We start from the raw sequence: 19,669 nt of genomic DNA, 5'->3' as shown, positions 1-19,669 counted from the left end.
CTGCAGCCACCAAGCTTAAATCATTTGTGAAAATTATAACATATTTTATGAGAATGCATTATGTCTGAAAAAACATAAATCTAAAAAGCAATGAATAAAATCTCACTCACAGGCACACACGCACACTCTGTTGAGGAGAAAATGATTAAAGAGCCTCTGAATGAAATGGGCCTTATTCATCACTAACCAGGCCTTTGAGTCTCCTATACCCCCTCCTTCCAATTTTAAACACCAAAACCAATCAAACTCTGGATTTCTTTTTGGTACACTTAGGTTTTCTTGCTGTGTAAACAATACATACCTTATTTTTTGCTAATATTTCTTCTACTCAGTGTATTCCTGTTGCAATGTGTAATGGTGGTGAGGCTTTTTTCCCCAGATGTGGACATGAAGCATGCCCTATTTCCCTGCAGTTCAGTGATGTTGTGTTGACATGGCAACTTTTGATTCTGTTTCTTCTCCCCCGAACAATGCCTTCTGGCACAGCTTTCCAAGTCCACGCAAGTTCAGTCCTGCTCACTTTGAAGTGGTGGAATTAACTGGCAGTAGGTTCAGAGTCTCACAGCGCTCTTTCAGAAGTGTTTGCAGCAAGCACTGTCCTTTCCCTTTTTCCTCATTCTAACCATTCAGTTTGCTTTAAAAGTCTTAAACATGCAATATACAAACAAGTGAGAAGGTGGTAAACTGGGAGAATGCAATAGAACTAATTTGATTCCGCTTCAGTTCATGATTATGAGCTAAAATCAGTTAATGAAGATAAAAATAGCTTCAGAATGTGATGTCTTGGGATGGAGTGAGTCATGTTTTTCCCTCATTCCATTCTCTCTTCCTTCCTGCTGCTTATATTTGTGCAGGCTGAGGCTCCCTCCATGAGTCTGCTCAGTAGTGTTGCAGAAAACTGATGGCAAAAAAGCGTGATTGCATTTTTTTTGCAAGGTTAGTGAGGTGAACTGACTTACGGAGGTGTCTGATCAGAGTAAGGGCAAGGGTGGAGGTTGAGTTGCATGGCCCAAACCAGGAACTGCACAGCCAGGGCAGGAGAAGAAGAAAGAGGAAAAAGGGAACTAGAGCATTGGAAAGGGGAAGAAGAAAAGGGGAATATATTAGATCAGTTCAGCTGACTGGAACTGCACCCTCTCTCTTTGAAGTGGTTATTTCTACTGCCTTTCTCCCATCCTTTAATCAACCTCTTCTAATTAATAAACCCTTCATGGCAGGGATTGTGCATAATCTTGATGGGGGACTCTGAGATGCTGCAGGTACAGAACAATAATAATAGCAGTAATAATAGCTCATAGCTCAACTCCTGTTAATTTTTGGATAGGTTCCTTACCTCCATTTACATGTTAATTTTTTTTTTTTCTAGTGTGTAGCATAGAAGTGGCAGCCTCTCTTGTTTAAAGTAAATAGAGGATTTAGCTGTACTAAGTAACTACATGATTAGCAGAACCAGTAAGTAGGGAGCTTCCTACTAGGGAGCTGTGATACAGAATCAGGGTGCAAAACACTATGAGATTGGAGCAACTGCTGTTCCATGTATTTTCAGCATGTGGGGAAACAAGACACGGGAAGGATAGAGGGGAGAGATAGGCATCTTGCAATTTTAAAGCTGCAATCTCCTCCTCACCTCAAACTTAGGCTTTTTTAAAATACAGTTTTGGGAAGATTGCAGCTGTCACTAAACCTGTTGACTGGTGCAGAAGGCACCGGTGGGGTTACCTTGGTGTGAGTGAGTATGAGGTGCTTGGCGTCTTAGTAGCACATAATATAGGTGCTCTCCTCCTGCTGCGGGCTTCACAGGGTAAGTTAAATTGCAAGTCCATCACAGAACTGCTCGTGCTAATAAAATATGTGTGTGGGTGTGTCTATGACTGTGTTGGTAGGAAGGTGTATTAAGGCACTTGTGTATTAAAGCCTCAATTTAGAGCAGTTTAAAGTGCCACAGAAACGTGCCTTTGGTATGCTTGTCGTATTATGTTAGTCTTTCAGTGGATTGTCTAGTCTGAAGAAAATCCCCCTTCCCCTCCAAATTAGGTTGATTTAGGTCTCTGTGTAGTTTTATTCCGGAAGTTGTATTCTGATGTGCTTTCTGGTAAAGGGTTAGCAGGGGTCTAATCCAGTTTACAGCATAGCCACACAAGTACTTGAATAACTTTGTGGAGGCTGAGGTAATGTCTAGCTTGGAGGGTAAGAGTTGCTTATGTAGCCTATCCAGTTTTGTTTTGGCACAGAGAGTACTGCAGGCCAAAACTAAATTTATTTTCCTCATCAAATAGGTGTTAATAAAGAATAAAGTTTAAAAAAAAAAACCCTTTGTGGAGGACTTCATAATTACGAGATTTATTTCGGGGAATTATTAAAGAATCATGAAATAGGAAATAAGCCAGCTTGGTGATGTTGGAAGAAGTTAAACAGGCAATATCAATATTAATGTAGCAAACGTGGGAAATACGAAGCTAGGTAAGGTGCTCAATTTTCAGTCATACCAGTAGAGTCCATAGCAGCAACTACAAAAAAGCGGAACTTGGGATATGAAAATTAAATGGGAGACATAGTTCTGCCTTCTCCCTGAAATACAAACCATTTGTAAAACCCTCAGTATGTTTCATAGAGTGAGGTTGTGCAGGTGTTGAAAAACAGGGCTTGAGTGTTCTCATTGAAATTTAACGTTGACAAGACAGCAAGGAAGTCAAAGGTGCCTGCAGCACAGCTAGGCAGTGGCTGCAAAGTGGTTGCACACATACTCTCTGCGGTGGTCTTCTCATTTTAGTAGTCTATCAAATTAGCATAGCCAATTGTGTATCAGGATCCTGTGCAACCAGTATGCAACTCTTCACCTCCAATGACAAAAAGTAGCAGCAGTGTTAGGGAAGGGTGAGGCACTAGTTCCTTTGATTTTTCAAGACATCTAAAAGCCATGGGAATGTGAGCTGGGCTGTCCCTGGGAACGTCATTTTTGAGAGACCTGCAGGTTCAATTCAATCAGTGTATCTGAAATTACATGTACTCTGTTTGCATATTTTGTGAACTGAGAGGGTACAATATATAAACTTTCAAAAAGATTCATAAAATCTAACTCTGTATAAATAGTCATCTATAAAAGTTGCTTTATCCATAGAAAATTATGATCCACAGTCTTCATTTTCTCTGAACACCAAGGGAAAGTGCCTTGCATAAACACTGTGTCTCTGCGTGCACAGTGGCAGACTCTTGGTAGAGCATCATTGACATTAACAAAGCTACACCAATTTACATCAGCTGGGAATATGGTCCATAGGACCTAAGTCATGCTAGAAGATAATAACGATTTCTCTCTCAAGCATTGTTTTGTGAATTCAGCCATTAAAACATGGGAAGCAATTAACATCTCAATATTGCATATTGAAATTTAAAATATTCTAAAAACAGCATGTTAAGCGTATCATGTTAATAGGTGCTTGCATAGTGGTTAAGCAGTGGTTCAGATTCTGTGTAACATGGGTAAATCCACAGATTTCACTGAGGTTTTTGTGCCTATGTCAAGCCTGTGATCAGCACCAAGGAACTGAAATAATTTAATTCATGTGTCACGTGCCCATTCTGTCACGTTTAGATTTCAGGCCACTTAATGCAGTTTTCACGTATCTGAACATATATTTTAAACTCCTAATGAAGCTAACAGGAATTTAACCAGCACAAGAAAGATAGGACTAGGCTTCAAACAGATCATAGGACTCAGACTATTGCACTCATCATCTCAATAGCAAACAGGAAACAAATTTGAACTGAAGAAGAAAACTTCTCCTCTTCATGTTTGTAGTCTTTTACTTGGCACTGAGCGTTTATCAGAATAAAAACCATTTTCTTGTTTGCAGGGAGCTCCATTGATATGGCTGACGCTTGCAGTAACAGACTCTGGTTGGGAATTCCCTCCTTTTGTCTGAAACACAAACAAAACGTCAATGAAGGTGTGCATATTTCTTTCAATAGGTAGCTATTACACTTGGTTCTGCCTGACTCCCCTTTTGTAGTGGCGTAACTTCTTACCTTTGAATGAAATTGAGCTGAGTGTGTACAGCAGAGTGTAAGAGGAGTTTTGCACCCCAAATCTAGTTTTATTTAAAGGGCCAGTAATCCACAGGATTTCTGCCTTAATTGTTACATCCATGGGCAATTGAACTATTTTTTGCCATTCTCAGCAGCACTGGAAAACTTGCCAAAGGATAGCTCAGCGAGCTTTTGTAAAACATAAGTGGTGATACATATTTTTAAGGGTATGAGAAATTATGTATGATTTGTCCAAAGGTGGTGCTGCAACCTAGGAAGTCCCAGTTTGGATGCATGGCAGCCGTTCTCGCTCACGGACCTACAGAGGAAATGAAACCCTTGGAATGGTCTGCAAGCTTGGAGGCCTTCCAGGTTGAAGGCTTGCTTAGAAAGCCAAACTCCCATTGGTAGCACTTCATACCTCAGACTAGTATCATTCTGGACTGCTTAGCTCACAAGTGTGTGCAGTCCAGAGACTGGTTGATTTTGTTTGCATATAAGGGAGACGGGGCCATGGGCTTGTCTGCAAGGTGTTTCTTGTTTTAGGGTCTCTCTTGCTCAGCTCTTTTTAGATTTGCCCCAGTAACATGATTCTCTCAGGTTTCTTTTAAGAGGTAATCTTGGTTTCAATGTGTAGACCTACTTACACTTCCAAAAATGAAGACATTTCTGCTAAAGTCATTCATACTTACTTCACCAAACATCTATATGATTAAGATTCCAAAAAAACTCAAAACATACTTTTATTTTACACTGTGCATTTGTAGATGCATCATTTCCTGTCTTCATTCCAGTTGCCTCTTCTATTTCTTAAAAAAGAAAGAAAAAAAGAATCAGGGAAAGTATACAGCTCGTTTAACAGCTGAATGAGGTCCAAAAATATCTAATTGACCCTTTCTCTATGCATTTGTTACGCAGCAGAATAATACAAGAAAATGAATACTTCCTGAAACATGATTTTGAGGAAATTTGACCAGGACTGTGTAGCTTGTGGGTGGTTAGAGAAGAGAATGAAATTAGCAAGCTTAACCATAGTACAGGGGTTCAGATAGGCCTTGTAGAGCTGATTTCTGACTTTCTCCACCAGGTTCCTGCTAGTCTAACTCCATTTGTTCAAATCTCCTCAGGAGATAGGGAGCATTCAGTCTAGGAAAGGTTTGGAGAGTCTTTATGCTAATGGTGTACCTGGTGATGTTTTCTCCTGCATTGGCCCTCAGAGTTTGGAAACCTTCAGGCTAAATCTGAATGAGACAATTATGTTGAAGTAAGTCAGTTCAAAACAACAAAAAAAAGGTAAAGAGCATTATGGATAGTTTGACCAGTGTTTCAGCAGTGTCTTTGAGGCCTGTGAGGAGTTAACCTGTTTGCTCCTTAGCATACGTGACCAGAAGTAAATCGTAAGTAAATGCTGAGTCTGTGAGAAAGTTTATCCAAACTTTTTAGGCAAAATCCTGCTCTAGATCCTATGTATGGAACTTTTTTATGTATTTACAATAAATGCCATGAAGAGTAACAGTTCAGACAAGGAGTAAGAAACATAATTGATTATTTTTCCTTACATGTAACGGCCTAGATTATGGTACTGTAGTTGGAGTTTCTAAGGTGTCATTTGGAAATGAGCAAAGAGGAGTATCCTTAGGAAAGCATACACACCTGTGAGAAGTACATCAATTTTGTCCACTATGTGTTTTGCATCTTCCATAGTGAAACACATTGGCGGTTTAAATTTTAATATGTTTCTGTGAGGTCCATCTGCACTAAGAAGGATTTGCTGTTCTTTCAGCCTGTGGAAAAAGTAAACAGCTATGTAAAACACAAGTACAAAATTATATTGTGTTCTGTTAGACACTTCAGGCCAGTTAGATTTTAACTTTTTTGCTTTTTCCAGTACTATATTATCAAAAGCAACCCAAATATAAACTGAAATTAATGAGTAACTGCTATGGAAGTCTTAAAAAAAAAAAAAAAAAAATTACTTGTAAATAAGGTGAAGGGCTTCAGCTGTGGCTGGTGTTCTCTTTTGCTGATCCTTCACCAGATCCACTCCAACAAACAATCCAACACCCCTAGAGTACAGAGGAGGATAAAGAAATTTGAAATCTGCTGTCAGTAATTCAAGCCTTCTGCTACAAATATAGGTCTGTTTCTAACAACTGCATTTTCATTCCCAGAGTCCAAGGTGGGAAGGAGTCGGAAAGAGACTAGACTTTTCTGTTCTGTCATGTTTTGGCACTGACTACTTCAGATGATCAAGTGGGATAACAGATATTTCTGGACAAATAAATTTAGCTGTCTCATCAAGGTTACTTGGCCAGTTAAGAATGACAGAAAGCTTTTCTTTCTCTCTTATCCTGGCAATGTCAAACCAGAGAGCTGTGGAGGACGGGTGATCAAAAACAATTTAAAAAAGACAAAAAAACCCCACAAGAACCGGAAGTTTGTGAGGTTGCTAATGATTTTTCATGGTGACTGGTAGTTGGTGGGGAAGCTTACCCAAAACAAGTCATAGCTCTGTCATCATAGTGCTAACCTGAGATGAGGGAAACCCATGCCAACATCTCCAAATGAAATGGACCAGAGATTTGAACAAGGTCCATAATCCTAAGGGGCATCCTGACAACCAAGCTATTGCAAGTGGATGGATCTTTTTCCCCCTCTCTCTCCCAGAGCCTGTTCAGTAGCTAGGTTTAACCCTAACTAACTAGATCAATGGAAACTTTTACTGAAAAATATGCTGTCTTACAGTATTGGTTTGGGGAAGTCCAATTTCAGAAAGAGATAAAGCACAACCATGACATACTTTTTCTGTGCCTCCCCACCCCAACCTAAACTCAATGATTTTTCTGTTGCAATTATCATTCTTCTCTTTGAAACATTGAAATGCCATAAGCACCTACCTGATATCTCCCAATAAGGGATGCTTCTGCTTTTGTTCAGACAGCAATTCTAGGAGATAATTTCCTACACGAGTTGCATTTCCTTGGAGATCTTCTTTTTCTATTACTTCTAGTACAGCCAAACCAATAGCACAAGACACTGGATTGCCTCCAAACTGATAGCAAAGACAAATAGGAAAACAAAACACAAAACCCATCAGAAATACTCATCTGTGTCTGTCCTTGTAGTTTGCGCTTGCCCTCTCCTGCTTGGCGTGAGTGGGGAAAGCTTAAAGAGGTGGTGATTTTGTGTCAAGCAGCTTGTGAGGGAAGGCAGCGTGGAGCTCAGTTCCCTCTGCTTTGTGCAGCACAGCAAAGCCCAAATGGCAGAGCTCCTGGTGCCTCAGCTTTGGCTTTCAGTAGTCTGAAAATTTCACAGCTCAAGTGTTCAGGCTGCTCTCGTGCTTTCCTGATTTCATCTGTGGACAAATTGCCCCTGTGAAGAGTAATTGGTAAAGTGATCCAAAGAGCTCTTTAACTGAAATCAGGAGGAATTCATGGTAGCTGGTAGGAAGGCTCAGTCCCAATAGGACAAAGTGGACTCAATAAACAAGAAGAGAACTGCTCCTTTATGATATGCATGCCGCTCAAATGTTTCCTGGCAAAGGGTCGCTGTTTTGGGAGGTGATACCTGCACCGTGAGGTCCACCAGGACTTGAAGCCCACCTGCACATAACCCCTGGCTGAGCCTACCCTAGAAAACAAAGTGCAGCCGAGGCAGCCACTCAGACACTGTTCTGGCGTTTGAGCAAGGTTCCTGACAGACTCTGGGCTGTGCCAACCAGGACCCCCCCATACAGGGCAGGGGCATGGCGCAGAGCACGGCATGTGCTGGAGGATGTGCCCAGGTGGCAGTGCGGAGAGGGCCAACCTTTCAGAGCGGAGGGAGAGAAAGGAGTGAGGAAGACTTTATCCATGTGGACATGAGCTGAGCTGTATGATTTGCCACAGAACTAGTGCTGGTCCATTTTATTTACTAGAACAGATATACCACTTGGTACTGAGTGTGTTTCAGAGCTTCTCTACTTGATTTTAGATATTAGTGTGTGGATGACTAGAGCTCGTAGCCGTGCGACGTAGAGATGCATGCAGATGTAGGCAGATAGTCCTTATCTCTAGCCCCGTAAACTGAACGACTTGTACAACCACTAAATGTCTACCAAAGTAGAAAGAAAAGACAAACCTTAATCTAGAAACTTACTGTATTGAAATACTCCAATCCAGAGGCACCAAAAGCTTCAGCAATTTCCCTCGTTGTGACTACACAAGACATAGGATGGCCATTGCCAATGGGTTTTCCCATGGTGACAATGTCAGGCACAAAGTCTTCACCTTGCAGTTGGAAAGCCCAAAAATGTTTCCCAACTCTTCCAAAGCCAACTTGGACCTCATCAGCTATGAATACACCACCAGCTGCATGCACATATCTGAAAACCAAAGAATAGTTCAAATGTCCAACTGCAGAACTGGTCTGAAGTAGCCAGTCTAGAACAAGGGAGTTATATTACAGAAATTCTCAGGTATGAGACCAGGTGAGGAAAAAAGGAAATAACTTGTTTCCTGAAACATAGCTTCAGTACTAAACTTCAATACTGCAATTCTGGCAGCTGTGTTCAGAAGGTGTTTACGTGGCCAAAGGCCCAGGCATGTGTCCCATCAGTCTGTTAAAAGAGGCTGGTTCTTCCTCTTTTCTCTCAAAGACTGCTGCCAGGACCCTGCTTTCAGGGATATTCTGAGCTCTGGGTCACAAGTGAATGGACTACGGTTTTCCTTTGCGGTAGTACTTGAGTCTTTTATTGTTCTGGCTCTTACTCTGGTCTGGATGAACCTACCATTAAATCCAAAGATTCTGACAAATATCCACAGCTACTTTTTATGGCTGTGTTTAAATGACTCCATTTCCAGCCAATGGTTTTGCTTTTAGCGTGATAATACAGAGATGGAGCGTGCAACTGTGATTGGAAACTTACCAAGCATAACTACAAATTTCAATTGATAGAACATTTAGTTCACTAAGTGTTAAGAAAAAAAAAATCAGATATTTTGGGGCAAAACGAGGGTACTGTAATGGTACTGCAGGGCTACCTCTCTGATGGTTCAACTTCATCTTCCATCAAATTTTATGGCCTGAGGATTAAAGATAGAAAAGGAAAGATAATTATCCAGCTAAAAATAATTTTATTTTTAGTCAGCTGATTTTCCATAAAAAATAGAAGTGGAATCTTACTCTTCAAGAAAAGAAAGAAATCACAGATAACTAAGAGCAAGAGAGGGAGATAGCTGAATTGATTCAATAAGCCCATAGTGAAAACCTGTTTCTTCGGTTAATTTTCCAGTTATGCCCATTTTGAAGTGATGTACGTACTCTGCCACTTTCTGGAAGTAGCCCACTGGTGGAATTACTTGGCCTCCACAGCTCTGCATGGATTCAGCTATGAAGGCAGCAATCTACAAAAAAAAAACCTCAGGTAAGAGCTGTGTTCATTTATTTGGCCTTTGCACAAATATCTAACAGTCTAGAAATAAATGTTTAAACGTGTGCCTTAATTTAATCATGCAATGGGTTGGACAGCTTGAGAACAGCTATAGCTAGAGAATTTATTTATATTTTAATCTGGGGTGCCCAAATTTGCAGTAGCCAGGGACACCTTTGCAACCTGATTGGAATACAAGGACCTTAGTTAAGTCCTGGTCCTAGAGCTGTTGATGTTGAAGACACTTACTTGTGTCAGTGGATATTGGATCAGGCTCCCAGGACCTCTGTAAATTTATTAACAGATTTGAATTTACAGGAGGCGCATAACAGTATTTGCCATTTTCCCCAAGAGGTGAATAAAACTTGCTTAATGTCAAGGCTTTCCAGGAACAGGTATATGTGGTGATCAGCTTTGTTGTCAATCTGGAATGCCAGGAAGAGAGGGGTAGAACCTAAATTGTAAGATGACCTGAGGCTATGCTTTGGGCGCCCCTGCCTAATGTAAATAACTAAACCAGTAAAATGTCAGCATGAGGCACTTGACAAAAGAGGAGAAAAATTCTACGGGTTGAATAATTCCAGTTGCTAGGAATGAAAAAGAAAGTTATTTCAAGTCAGGAAGGGCAAGAGCAGCGGATCAAATACACTGGAATATCAAAACTTTGTTTCTTGTCAACATGTCTATGCAGCAGAGAGATGATATTACCCCGAAGTGTCAGCATAAGTCTGCTATTTAAGGGATTGCATCCCACACCACTTGTGAACCCCTCCCTGAGCATCAATAGGTCTCTCTGGGCTGGTGCAGTCTTCCTGGAAACAAGGCCGAGCAGTAACGTGTAAAGAACCGTACACTATATTTGAAGAGGCATGCTACGGCCAAAGAGTACGAAGCTTCCCATAGCATGTGAGGCTTAGCCTTTAGCACAACTTGTCCTGCCACAGGTCTATGTCACCAAAACCTAAGAAATATGCAAAAGAAAGGAAACAAAGGAAGAAAAAAACAAAACTATCCGTTAGTAGAGAATAAAAAAAGTTGATGAAGAATCTAAAAGAAGAATGATATAAGCCCATTGGACTAGAAGGGAACTTGTTCCGAGATCCACTAAAGTCTTCTCTGACTTCAGTGAGCTTTGAAACAAGCCCTACATGTCTCAAAATGCTAGTGTCATCCTACCAAACACTAACACACATTTTAAGTAAACCTGTTTAGAAATTAGCTGTTTTTTTCAAGATTATCTTGCATATGGTTGAAAGGTATGTTGTTTTACATGACACAAAGTTGTCTTAAGTAACTCGAATGAGGAATTTATCTAGCATACTTTCTCCACGTGCTGGAGCCTTTTACATATCCTTGCTAGAACTTTTGCTGTAGTTTCTTAGCTGACTTCAAAGCTTGCCTGTGCTATAAGTTGTTTACAATCTCCTGATCCAAAACATAAAAGAGGGAAGTAAACTGGTTTGGTTTTATCTGCTCATTTACAACTGTATTATCAATCTTTTCTTACCATTTTCATTGATGCCTAGAAAAATTCTGATAAGAGCATCGGGTAGAAAAATGGCACATTTTGAACATAGAATCCATCACAGAAAAATGAAAGGTAGGGGGAAGCAAGGGAAACTAAGTGTAGAGAAACTTGTCCTTTGTCTCCTGTTTCATGCCCCTCATACTACCCTTAATAGATGAAGTTTCAGCATTTCAGAGCACAAAGCACGCACCTTGCGTCCATTCTTCTGCGTTTCTTCGATAATCTTTTTCACCTCTTCCGCATAAGCACTTGCTGGATCTGGGTGGTCTTCCCTATATTTTCCTCTGTAGATATCTGGAGAGGGAGCCTGAAAAGACCAAGACTTCTAAAAAGAAGCCGAGGCTTCTGTGAAACATTTACTTTGTTTCTTTTGTATTCCTCTGTCTTTTTGGAACAGGACATAGTTCTGTCTTTCCACATAGATACATAGTAGAGTTAGCACATTCTCAGTTTCTACATGGAACTGCAAAAATATTTATAGGATCTTAAACTTGAACCCAGCCCTGTGATGTGTTCAATGATACAGGCCACAACTATTGAAAGAACCATCCACCTTTTCCTTATCCACCTTTTCAAGACCCTCCTTCCTCTCCCCCAAATTGTAATACCAAGTCCTCATCCATGATCTTATTTGAAGTTCTTGCAGAAAGACCCACCACCGCAAGCAGAAAACTGCTTTTTTCCACTGTATCACTTGGCTTCCAAAATGCTCTTTACATTGTGAATCTGTATGACATTCAAACCTCTATAAATAGTGCTGGGAAAGGTTCAGTAGATGAAGGAAATGAAGAATTATAGAAAGGTGGCTACTCTGGGAGTGTACAAAGAGATCTAGATGGGAAGGAACTGCATGTCGTCCTGAGTATAACTCTGGGCTAAGTATGCTTTTTGTCTGCATAAGATATACACGATTAGGCTGATAGGGCTAAAAATCAATGTAACAGTAGCCCATTTAATCGGATATCCATGAGCTCTGTACCCCAATGTGTGAGCATATGTGGGCTCTGTCTTTCCAGTCTTAGGAAGTAGATTCAAAAGTCCTGCTTTTCTGTAGCCAAATTAACACAACAGATATTGGCTAGTTTCTTCAAAGTGAGTAACTGCACAGTGCAATGACTTGGGAAGCCTGTAGCACTGTGCAGGATATTCAGCCTTGTAGCTAAAGAATTCCCTCTTAGAAATCCAAAAGCAAACAATTTTGCTGTATTTAATCCACTGATAAACAGTCAACAGTGTATTCTGACATTAGCAAAACGGAATGAAAGTACATTTACACCAGATGTTGGTAATTGCTGCATAACAATGACAAAAGACAAAAAAGCACACTTACCACGTGCACAAACTCCTTCTTGCTGTCCTTTTCCAGCTGATTAAATTTATAGGGACTGATGTCAATCAGAGATGTAACATGGCCATGGTAAGCACTGCGTAAGTGTTAAATATCAAAGTCACTTTTCACCAAATTTATGGAAGAGCTAAATTTACAAGTGTCCATAAATAATCCAGCATAAGAGACTCTATCTGCGATAACAGTAGCAGTGTCTGTGAAAGGATCTTGTTTTAATTCACTCAGTCCTTCTCCCAAAGGCAGTGTGAAACTTGCTGCTGGCTTTAATTCAGTAGTAAGACTGGAACGAGGAGTCGGATTTTTCCTTGCGTGAGATCAGGTGCCAGGATAGGGACAGACCGAAATGATGTCCCCCGAATTATACCACTTCTAGTAGCCCTAGCAGGCTCACCAGTTAAACACAAGAAATGAGGAAATGAAACCTTTAAACCTTATGCATTGAGAGCATAAACACTTTCATTCAACCATAAGCTTGAAGCAAAGGGAACCTCAACCCAAAGCAAAGGTATATCGCAATCTTATAGTGAAACACATGTGGGTTTAGAGAGAATATTTTTGCCCTCCTTTCTCTTCTTTACAGCTTTCTGTTATTCAGTCAACAAAATCTGTCGATGGTCAAAAAGAAAGGCCAGAAAGCCCACCCTGACTGGGACTCTTGCTGTAACAAAAGCCTCCAGAGTCTTGGAACCTGGACAAAGAAATACCTGTGATGTTCAGGGAAAAAAATGTCTACAATTAAACCCAATGACTGAGCCAGCTCTGTCATCAGTTTCTCCTGACTGAAGCTACTGTCAGTGACACCAAAGCCTGCCAGGTGAGTCAGGGAGGGCTAATGGGGATCTGGCTGTGGTTGACTCCAGTGAGCTTTGTGCTGCTCAGATAGAGACGCAGGTCTTGCAGTTGCTCTACCTGCAATTTGTGATCCCAGGGTGAGAAAAAGATCCAGAGGCCTACACCAGCCTAACCAGTGTAACAGCAGCATCTGGAACAGGGGAACCCGGAGACTTGGTCGACAGCCTTCCCCGTGGCTGACTGGCCTCTCAGTTTCTCCTGATTTTGGAACTGCTTTGTTTTATGTGCCTATTTATGTCTTCGCTGAAGAGCTGAAATTGGTGCAGCAGGTGATCAGCACTATTGCAGAGCTACAGAATCTTTCTTGTAGACCATTGTATATGTATTTATTTGTACAAAAAGAAACATTTTTAGCAGAGAGAGCCAGGCAGAAAGCCCGTTTCCAGAACAGTGCAGTGGCTAGACCCCTCACTGCCATGTGACTGAAACTAACATTCAGGTCTCTGGCCTAAATTTCTTTGGGCCTCTCTGTGGGAAATGCCTTGTAACAGGTGATTGGCCTTCTGGGGTGACCGACAATCTCCGTTTTCCAGAAATCTTCAAAACTTGTGTTTAACCATATGTGGAATAGGAACACTGTTTCCTGACCAGTTCTAGTAGGAAAGCAACACAGCTTTTCTTTCCATGGGCTGTACGGTACCAATAGCAGGCAGCTTGCAGCAAAGCCCCTTTTGAAGAAATTGCAGCAGTTATTTGCTGCATTCACATAAGCTATCCTATGTACTTACTTTTCAAGGGTGATCACATCTTGATGCCCGTGGTACTGCCGAGCCAGTCGTAAAGCAAGATCGTTTGCTTCAGACCTGCATAATAACAGATACTAGATGACCGTGCAACCACAGAAAAGTGAGCAAGCTCTTACTATAAAAATTTTATTCTAACACAGAAGAGGCATGCATATAATCAACCAACACAGCAGGCTCTGTTACTATACAGATTAGAAGGCTAAGGTTGAGACTGTAAATGCCATGTAGAAGGGGAGTAAAAACAGCCCTTTGTATAAACAGCAAACAAAGAGATGCTTTATTTCCCTCCCCCTGTTTACTTGTAGATATTTACCTCCTCTTGGTACAAATGAGACCACTTTAGAGAGCAGCCAGCAGCTGAGAGAACAACGCAACTGCAAAACCTCAGCCTGTACCAGCAGCGTTTCCCACCCTCTGCGCAGGCTGGAGTCTCCTCAGCGCTTGTACTGTCAGGAAGCAGCAGGCACAAACCTGCTCCCAATACTGAGAACTAATTTTAAAGCTGACACGTAGCAGCCCCTCTGTTCTCAGGTTCCTAGAGGTGACCTGCTTGGGCCAAGTAAGCGATCACAGACTAAAGGAACACTCCTTCCTTCAAAGGGCTTGCGTCAGTTTGCAAATAGTATGCACCAGTTTCCAGGGTCTCGTTTACTTTTTTCCCCCCCCTCTTTTTTGTATAAAATCAGCAGACTAGCTTCAAGTTGTTGTTCTATTATATTGAGCCATCATGCTAAACATGGCAGCTGCAAATACAAAGGATCCTTTAATCAGTACTGGAAATATTTTTGTTGCTGTTTCTAAGTCCTGCTTCACTAAGTTTAAGGTTTAGACGAAGCTTTTCTGAGTGTCCATCTTAAACAGGAGAGTTTAAGAGTCATAATGAAGAAATAAATATTCAGACATACCCAGAGTTAACAAAATAGCAAACCGAGAGTTTCTCTGGCAAGGTAGCTGTAAGGCGCTGAGCGTACTGAACCAGGTTGTCATGCAGGAATCGGGAATTTGTATTGAGCAGTTCCATCTGTTTTGTGGCAGCCTTTATCACATATGGATGACTGTGGCCAACTAAAGAAGAAAATGATTAATTATTACTAGCAAAACAGTCAGTTATTGAGCCGCATAAGGAGATTCAGAGAAGCATTGTGAATATACCATTAGCACTTGGAAGAAGCTTCTTATGATTCCTATTGGAAATGAAGTAAACACCAGCAACAGAAGCAGTCTTACAGGTTCAAGTGCTTACCGTGTGCGACGTTGTTGATACAGTCTAAGTACTTTTCTCCATTCTCATCAAACATATATTGGCCCTGAGCACGCACTATCTTCAGAGGGTCCTTGGCAAAGAAAACTTTGCAGGAAGGCCTAAAAAAATACATGAAATAACACTGCTTTAGTTTTCTTCATGGTTCCCCCCTCCTTTGTGTGTTGAGAGGGTTGATCTTTCGCAGCTCTGGAGATGACTGCCTCTCTCCGCAAAGAGCTTGTGAGTAGTTTAGAAGGTGGGCAAGCAGGGCTGCCACTGAAATAAAAAATGTTGCCCACCAAGCACAGTGGGAACAGAAGGTCTTTGATAAGGGCGTTTTCACATCCTAATTCTGTCTCTTAAGTTGCTTCATGGAAGCACAGTGAATGCAAGCCGTTCCATGTCCTTATACATCCAGCTGTGTTTCTAGGATGTAGTTCTGTTTGTTTACATGGCTCATGAACATGTACAGTCAATTAACTCTCTGGGAGTAGAACTAAGCTGTTAAGAACTGTTTAATGCTATAGCTAAAACAATAGCTATATTATTACCCATAATATAGCTATTGTTTTAGCTATATACAGGGTAATAGCTATAGCTATATACAGGGTAATAGCTATAGCTACATCACCCGGTAATGGAAGACTGTACTGTATAGAGGTCACATTCAAGAACAAAACACTAATGCATTGCAGGATTAATTTTTGGAGATGTGGAGCAGGTTCTAAAATCTCAGTTTCTCAGCCTGTTATGGATAAAATCTTTAAAAGTAGGTTTTATAAGCATTTAAATATCACTGGCTTCCGGCATAACTCTGGCTACTTGTCAAATTATCCAAAGTACCTTATAAATGCTCTCTCTTCCCCCCACCCCCCGAAAAATTCCAGCTATGTTGAATGATATTACTGATCAGAGGGAAAGAGTTCTGAACTTTTTGTAATGTTTATACGGCTTCAGATAAACACAGTTGTTTCCAAGTAACTTAAACAGTGCTAGTAATGCAGCTGTGTTGTATGGTATATTGAGAGTGTGAACTATTGAGCCTAAATGTAACTCATAGAGAGTGAAGTAATTTATGTTCTCTGTTTCTAGCCCTATTGCACAGATCTTCTCTGCTATCTTTGACAACTCTGGTGCCGCGCTTTGAAAGCGGCGCACATCATCCTCAAGGGTCATTGCTTGACTACAGTTTTCCATTCTAGTATGTGTCAGTCCTTTCTGTGAGAGCTCCTTGTTGTTCATCCAGTGCAGCCCAATTCTGCCATCCTTGCCAGGCAAGATCCGCCTAACTTACAGCTGGCCCCAAAAGATAACGTAATATGTGTGCTTTATGAAGCCATTGATTTTTATGACTCTTTAGTTAATTTTCTATATATAGTCTACCTATTTAGGATATAGCTATCAAACAACCAGCATTCACTTTAACATTCTGGACTTATTTTCCACTTGGCAACGCCTACTGAAGTAGGAATTAAAATTGTCCCTTCTGGAGGAAGTAATGTTGCAATAAGGAGGGATCAGATATGCGCATAGCCGGGACCGTTGTTCAGATCAGAGTTGTGGGGAACCTTCCTGTCTTTCTCCCAGTTATCCTTGTTCAAATAATCTCCTGAGCTTCTTATAACGCAGAGGTATGTTTTTCAAGAGCATTCAGTTTTCTCACAAACTAACTGGTCAGTAGCATTTAAAAGCTCTATGTCCAGATACCATATTCTGTTTTTTGTCTTTGATCTGCTATCACCTCTACTAAAAAAGTGAAGTAGCTTTTTTATGTGCTGTGTTTTAATGGCTGCATTTTCCTCCCCAGGAATTAGTAGTGGCTCAAAGATTTAGTTATCAGAATGGCAAACTAAAGAGCTAACCTGTTATTTTCTCTCCCCCCCTCCCCAGTCGCTAACCATGAGGACTTGCTGCTTACCTGGCATGTTCTCAAGTTTGCTACAGACACTCTAAGCTGGTTTGCAACAGAAACGGAAGATACTGTGGTGGTTTAGCACTTCAGGGATTGGCTATGGAGCACTTAATTCCCCAGAGCCCCACCAAGACATGTCGGACCCGTCCCAGCTTCCAAGGTGAGTGAGGTCCCGTCGCGGTCCCTGACACAGGGCAGCAGGCTAGCGGCTGCTCACAGCCAGTGCCTCAGCGGTGCAAGTGCTATGGGCATGCACTCGGGCTGTTTCTGCTTTGAAGCTTAATGACTTACTTGTCAAATGCAATTCTGATTTGAACCTCTATCGAAAAAACAGTTATTTGCACTTATATCCTTAGCCAAAATTTCCAGTTTGTGCCAGGCAGGTCCTACTGGGTTCTGTCATCTCCATGGGGGGCATATGCTCCTTCAGAAATTTGCTGGTCTGTGCAAAGATGATGTTTTTAATGTGTGTGTATATATATATATATCTCTATACACACACACACACACACAAAAGTGTGCACTTTGCATTTGGGTCCCCCCTGGGCAGTGGCGAAGCTGTGTGGCCCCGTGGGGCACCTTGGCAGTCGCACAGCCCCTGCCTGGCCCCACCGCCCAGCCCGTCCCCGTCCAGGGTCCGTCCCTACCCGATATGCTTCTTCCGCAGGGCGAGGGTCTCCGCCTTGCTGTAGGGCTCCCCCATCCTGCTGTCCCGGCTGTGCTGCGCCCGCACCACGCTGCCTTTTATGCCCGCACCAGGACCCTGCCAAACCCCTCCTCCCTCCCTCCTTCCCTCCCTCCAGGCTCTGCCGCCTCCGCCCCGCATGGTTTGTCTTTTGGGTGACTTCACTTTAATGTCTATGCAAGGCATAGCGAGGGGCTGCTGATAAGTGCGGGTGGCGCACAGTGCTGGAGTCATTTTGCCCAGATGGTTATGACACGGTGCCAGGAACTGCAGGCTGTGCTCCTCAGTCTTTTGGTTAAGATTTTTTTTAGTCATAACTCTATAACAGCAAAATAGCAAAGTTGCATAGCAACGAACTACTTGTTGAATTCTACTCAAGGTTTCTTACTGTGTGGGGAACTTAGGAAAGCAGAATAGCCCTGCATCTCAAATAGGCTGCTTCTCTGGGCCTGCTATTGCTCTCGTTTCATCATTCGTTCCAGTTTTCAAATCACTTCTGTTATAGACATCATCTTGAGGGACCCCAAATGGTTAATTTCATCAAAAATAGGGTCACAATTCAAGTACCTTCACAGTTTAGCTACTTATCTCCCAGAATCTGTTCATGAGTATAGGGTGAGATATATACCTGTCTATATCCATCGAAGTCAATGTCCTTATTTCCTGTAAGGCACAGCAAATTAGTAAGAGCTAACTTTTGTTATGTTTTTATACATGTAAGTAAAATAAGGCTTTAGTTTTTGAAGTAAGAGTTCCACTGCTGTGTTGTGCTGGCACATCCTTTATAGTGCAGCCAGGATCTAGGTCTAACTAGTTTTAGGATGTCTTTCAAATTAAAGTACTGAGGTAAAAGTGGCCCCATTTGCTTCAATGTGATATTTGTTAATGGTTACACTTGATAACAATGACACTTGATGTCAGTGGACATCAAAGATCATGAGAAAAGGAGGGGACGATTTCTTTAGGAAGAATGGCTTATTTTCACTTGGATATGCATCTCGTTTCAGAATGTCAAGTGAAAAAGTTGGTGGAGCACCTTGGCTTTCCCTTCCCTCCGCCATGCATGCGCCCACTCATCTGTCTGGAGGCCGGCCCTTGAGCCGCGAGGGCAGACAGCAGCAAAAGCTGCGCCCCACGTCCCTGCTACCGCGTCTGTGCTGGGCTGTGCCACCTGCAGCACTGTATTTGGAAGACTTTTCAGAGAGAGGTATTTAAATTAAGTGATTCCAAGTGTTGATGATACTGCCTTTTCTAGATTGGTAAATCTAGTAAGTCATCCTCCTTTTTGCAGATGAGGAAACACATTTCATGATTTTTGTATATATTTTATATCTCTGACAGAAAAAACACCTTTCTTTCTGCTCCTCTAGCAGGCGGCACCAGTGTTTCTTTTTCTACAGGCATGTTCTTGAGCCTCTGTTCTTCAGACGATGTTAATTTTGAAGCTTTGCAGCTTGCACATTCCTGCTTTCCTGCTTCCATCAGAAACCTCGTATCACCAACTGGCGTAACAGGCATGTAAGCTACAGCACTTGCAGCATTTACAGAAGCATGACCAGCCCTCCATGTCACAGCTGAATCAGCAGCTGCCTGTGTTCAGAGCCTTGTCCAGGAAGAAGGCATGGGCATACAAAACATGAGGGGGTTACCAAAGCCATCAGTTAGGGTTGTATTGTACAGGCAGGGGAAGAGATTCATTGAGGGGTATCGAGAAGAGAATGGGCATTTAGATCTGCTAACATTCAAATCAAGCCTTAGTCTAGAGCCTGTCAAAAATTCTCTATAATGCTTTTCCCTTTTGCCCGATTTTGTGAAAGCTGGAGAAAGATGGTTAATGGTAGTTCAAGTCATATACATTATGTACTGGATCTAATTGCAACCCCTTTGTAGAAGTAATGTAAGGAAAAACTAAAGTCCAG

General features: G+C 41.7%; 1 protein-coding gene across 2 annotated transcripts; it reads right to left on the bottom strand.

The window, feature by feature from the left end:
• Positions 1–2,324: 2,324 nt before the first annotated feature.
• On the bottom strand, positions 2,325–17,812 carry ETNPPL (ethanolamine-phosphate phospho-lyase). 2 transcript variants are annotated; one of them, XM_009689388.2, is made up of 13 exons: positions 17,713–17,812; positions 15,154–15,272; positions 14,816–14,975; positions 13,893–13,967; positions 12,295–12,388; positions 11,155–11,271; positions 9,328–9,410; positions 8,164–8,389; positions 6,924–7,078; positions 6,003–6,092; positions 5,680–5,810; positions 4,768–4,835; positions 2,325–3,919 (listed from the first exon to the last, which is right to left on the bottom strand). In XM_009689388.2, exons 1-13 carry the CDS (start codon positions 17,766–17,768, stop codon positions 3,788–3,790), a joined length of 1,506 nt encoding a protein of 501 aa, XP_009687683.2. In that variant the 5' UTR covers positions 17,769–17,812; the 3' UTR covers positions 2,325–3,787. The 2 variants fall into 2 exon arrangements, with proteins under 2 accessions (XP_009687683.2, XP_009687684.2); XM_009689389.2 differs by having other exon boundaries at positions 4,768–4,829.
• Between the last annotated feature and the right edge of the window lie 1,857 nt (positions 17,813–19,669).

Source organism: Struthio camelus, chromosome 4 (genome assembly GCF_040807025.1).
Source record: "Struthio camelus isolate bStrCam1 chromosome 4, bStrCam1.hap1, whole genome shotgun sequence".
NCBI lineage: Eukaryota > Metazoa > Chordata > Aves > Struthioniformes > Struthionidae > Struthio > Struthio camelus.
Note: the sequence above shows the minus strand (reverse complement) of the source record. Positions and strands in the feature narration are given on the sequence as shown.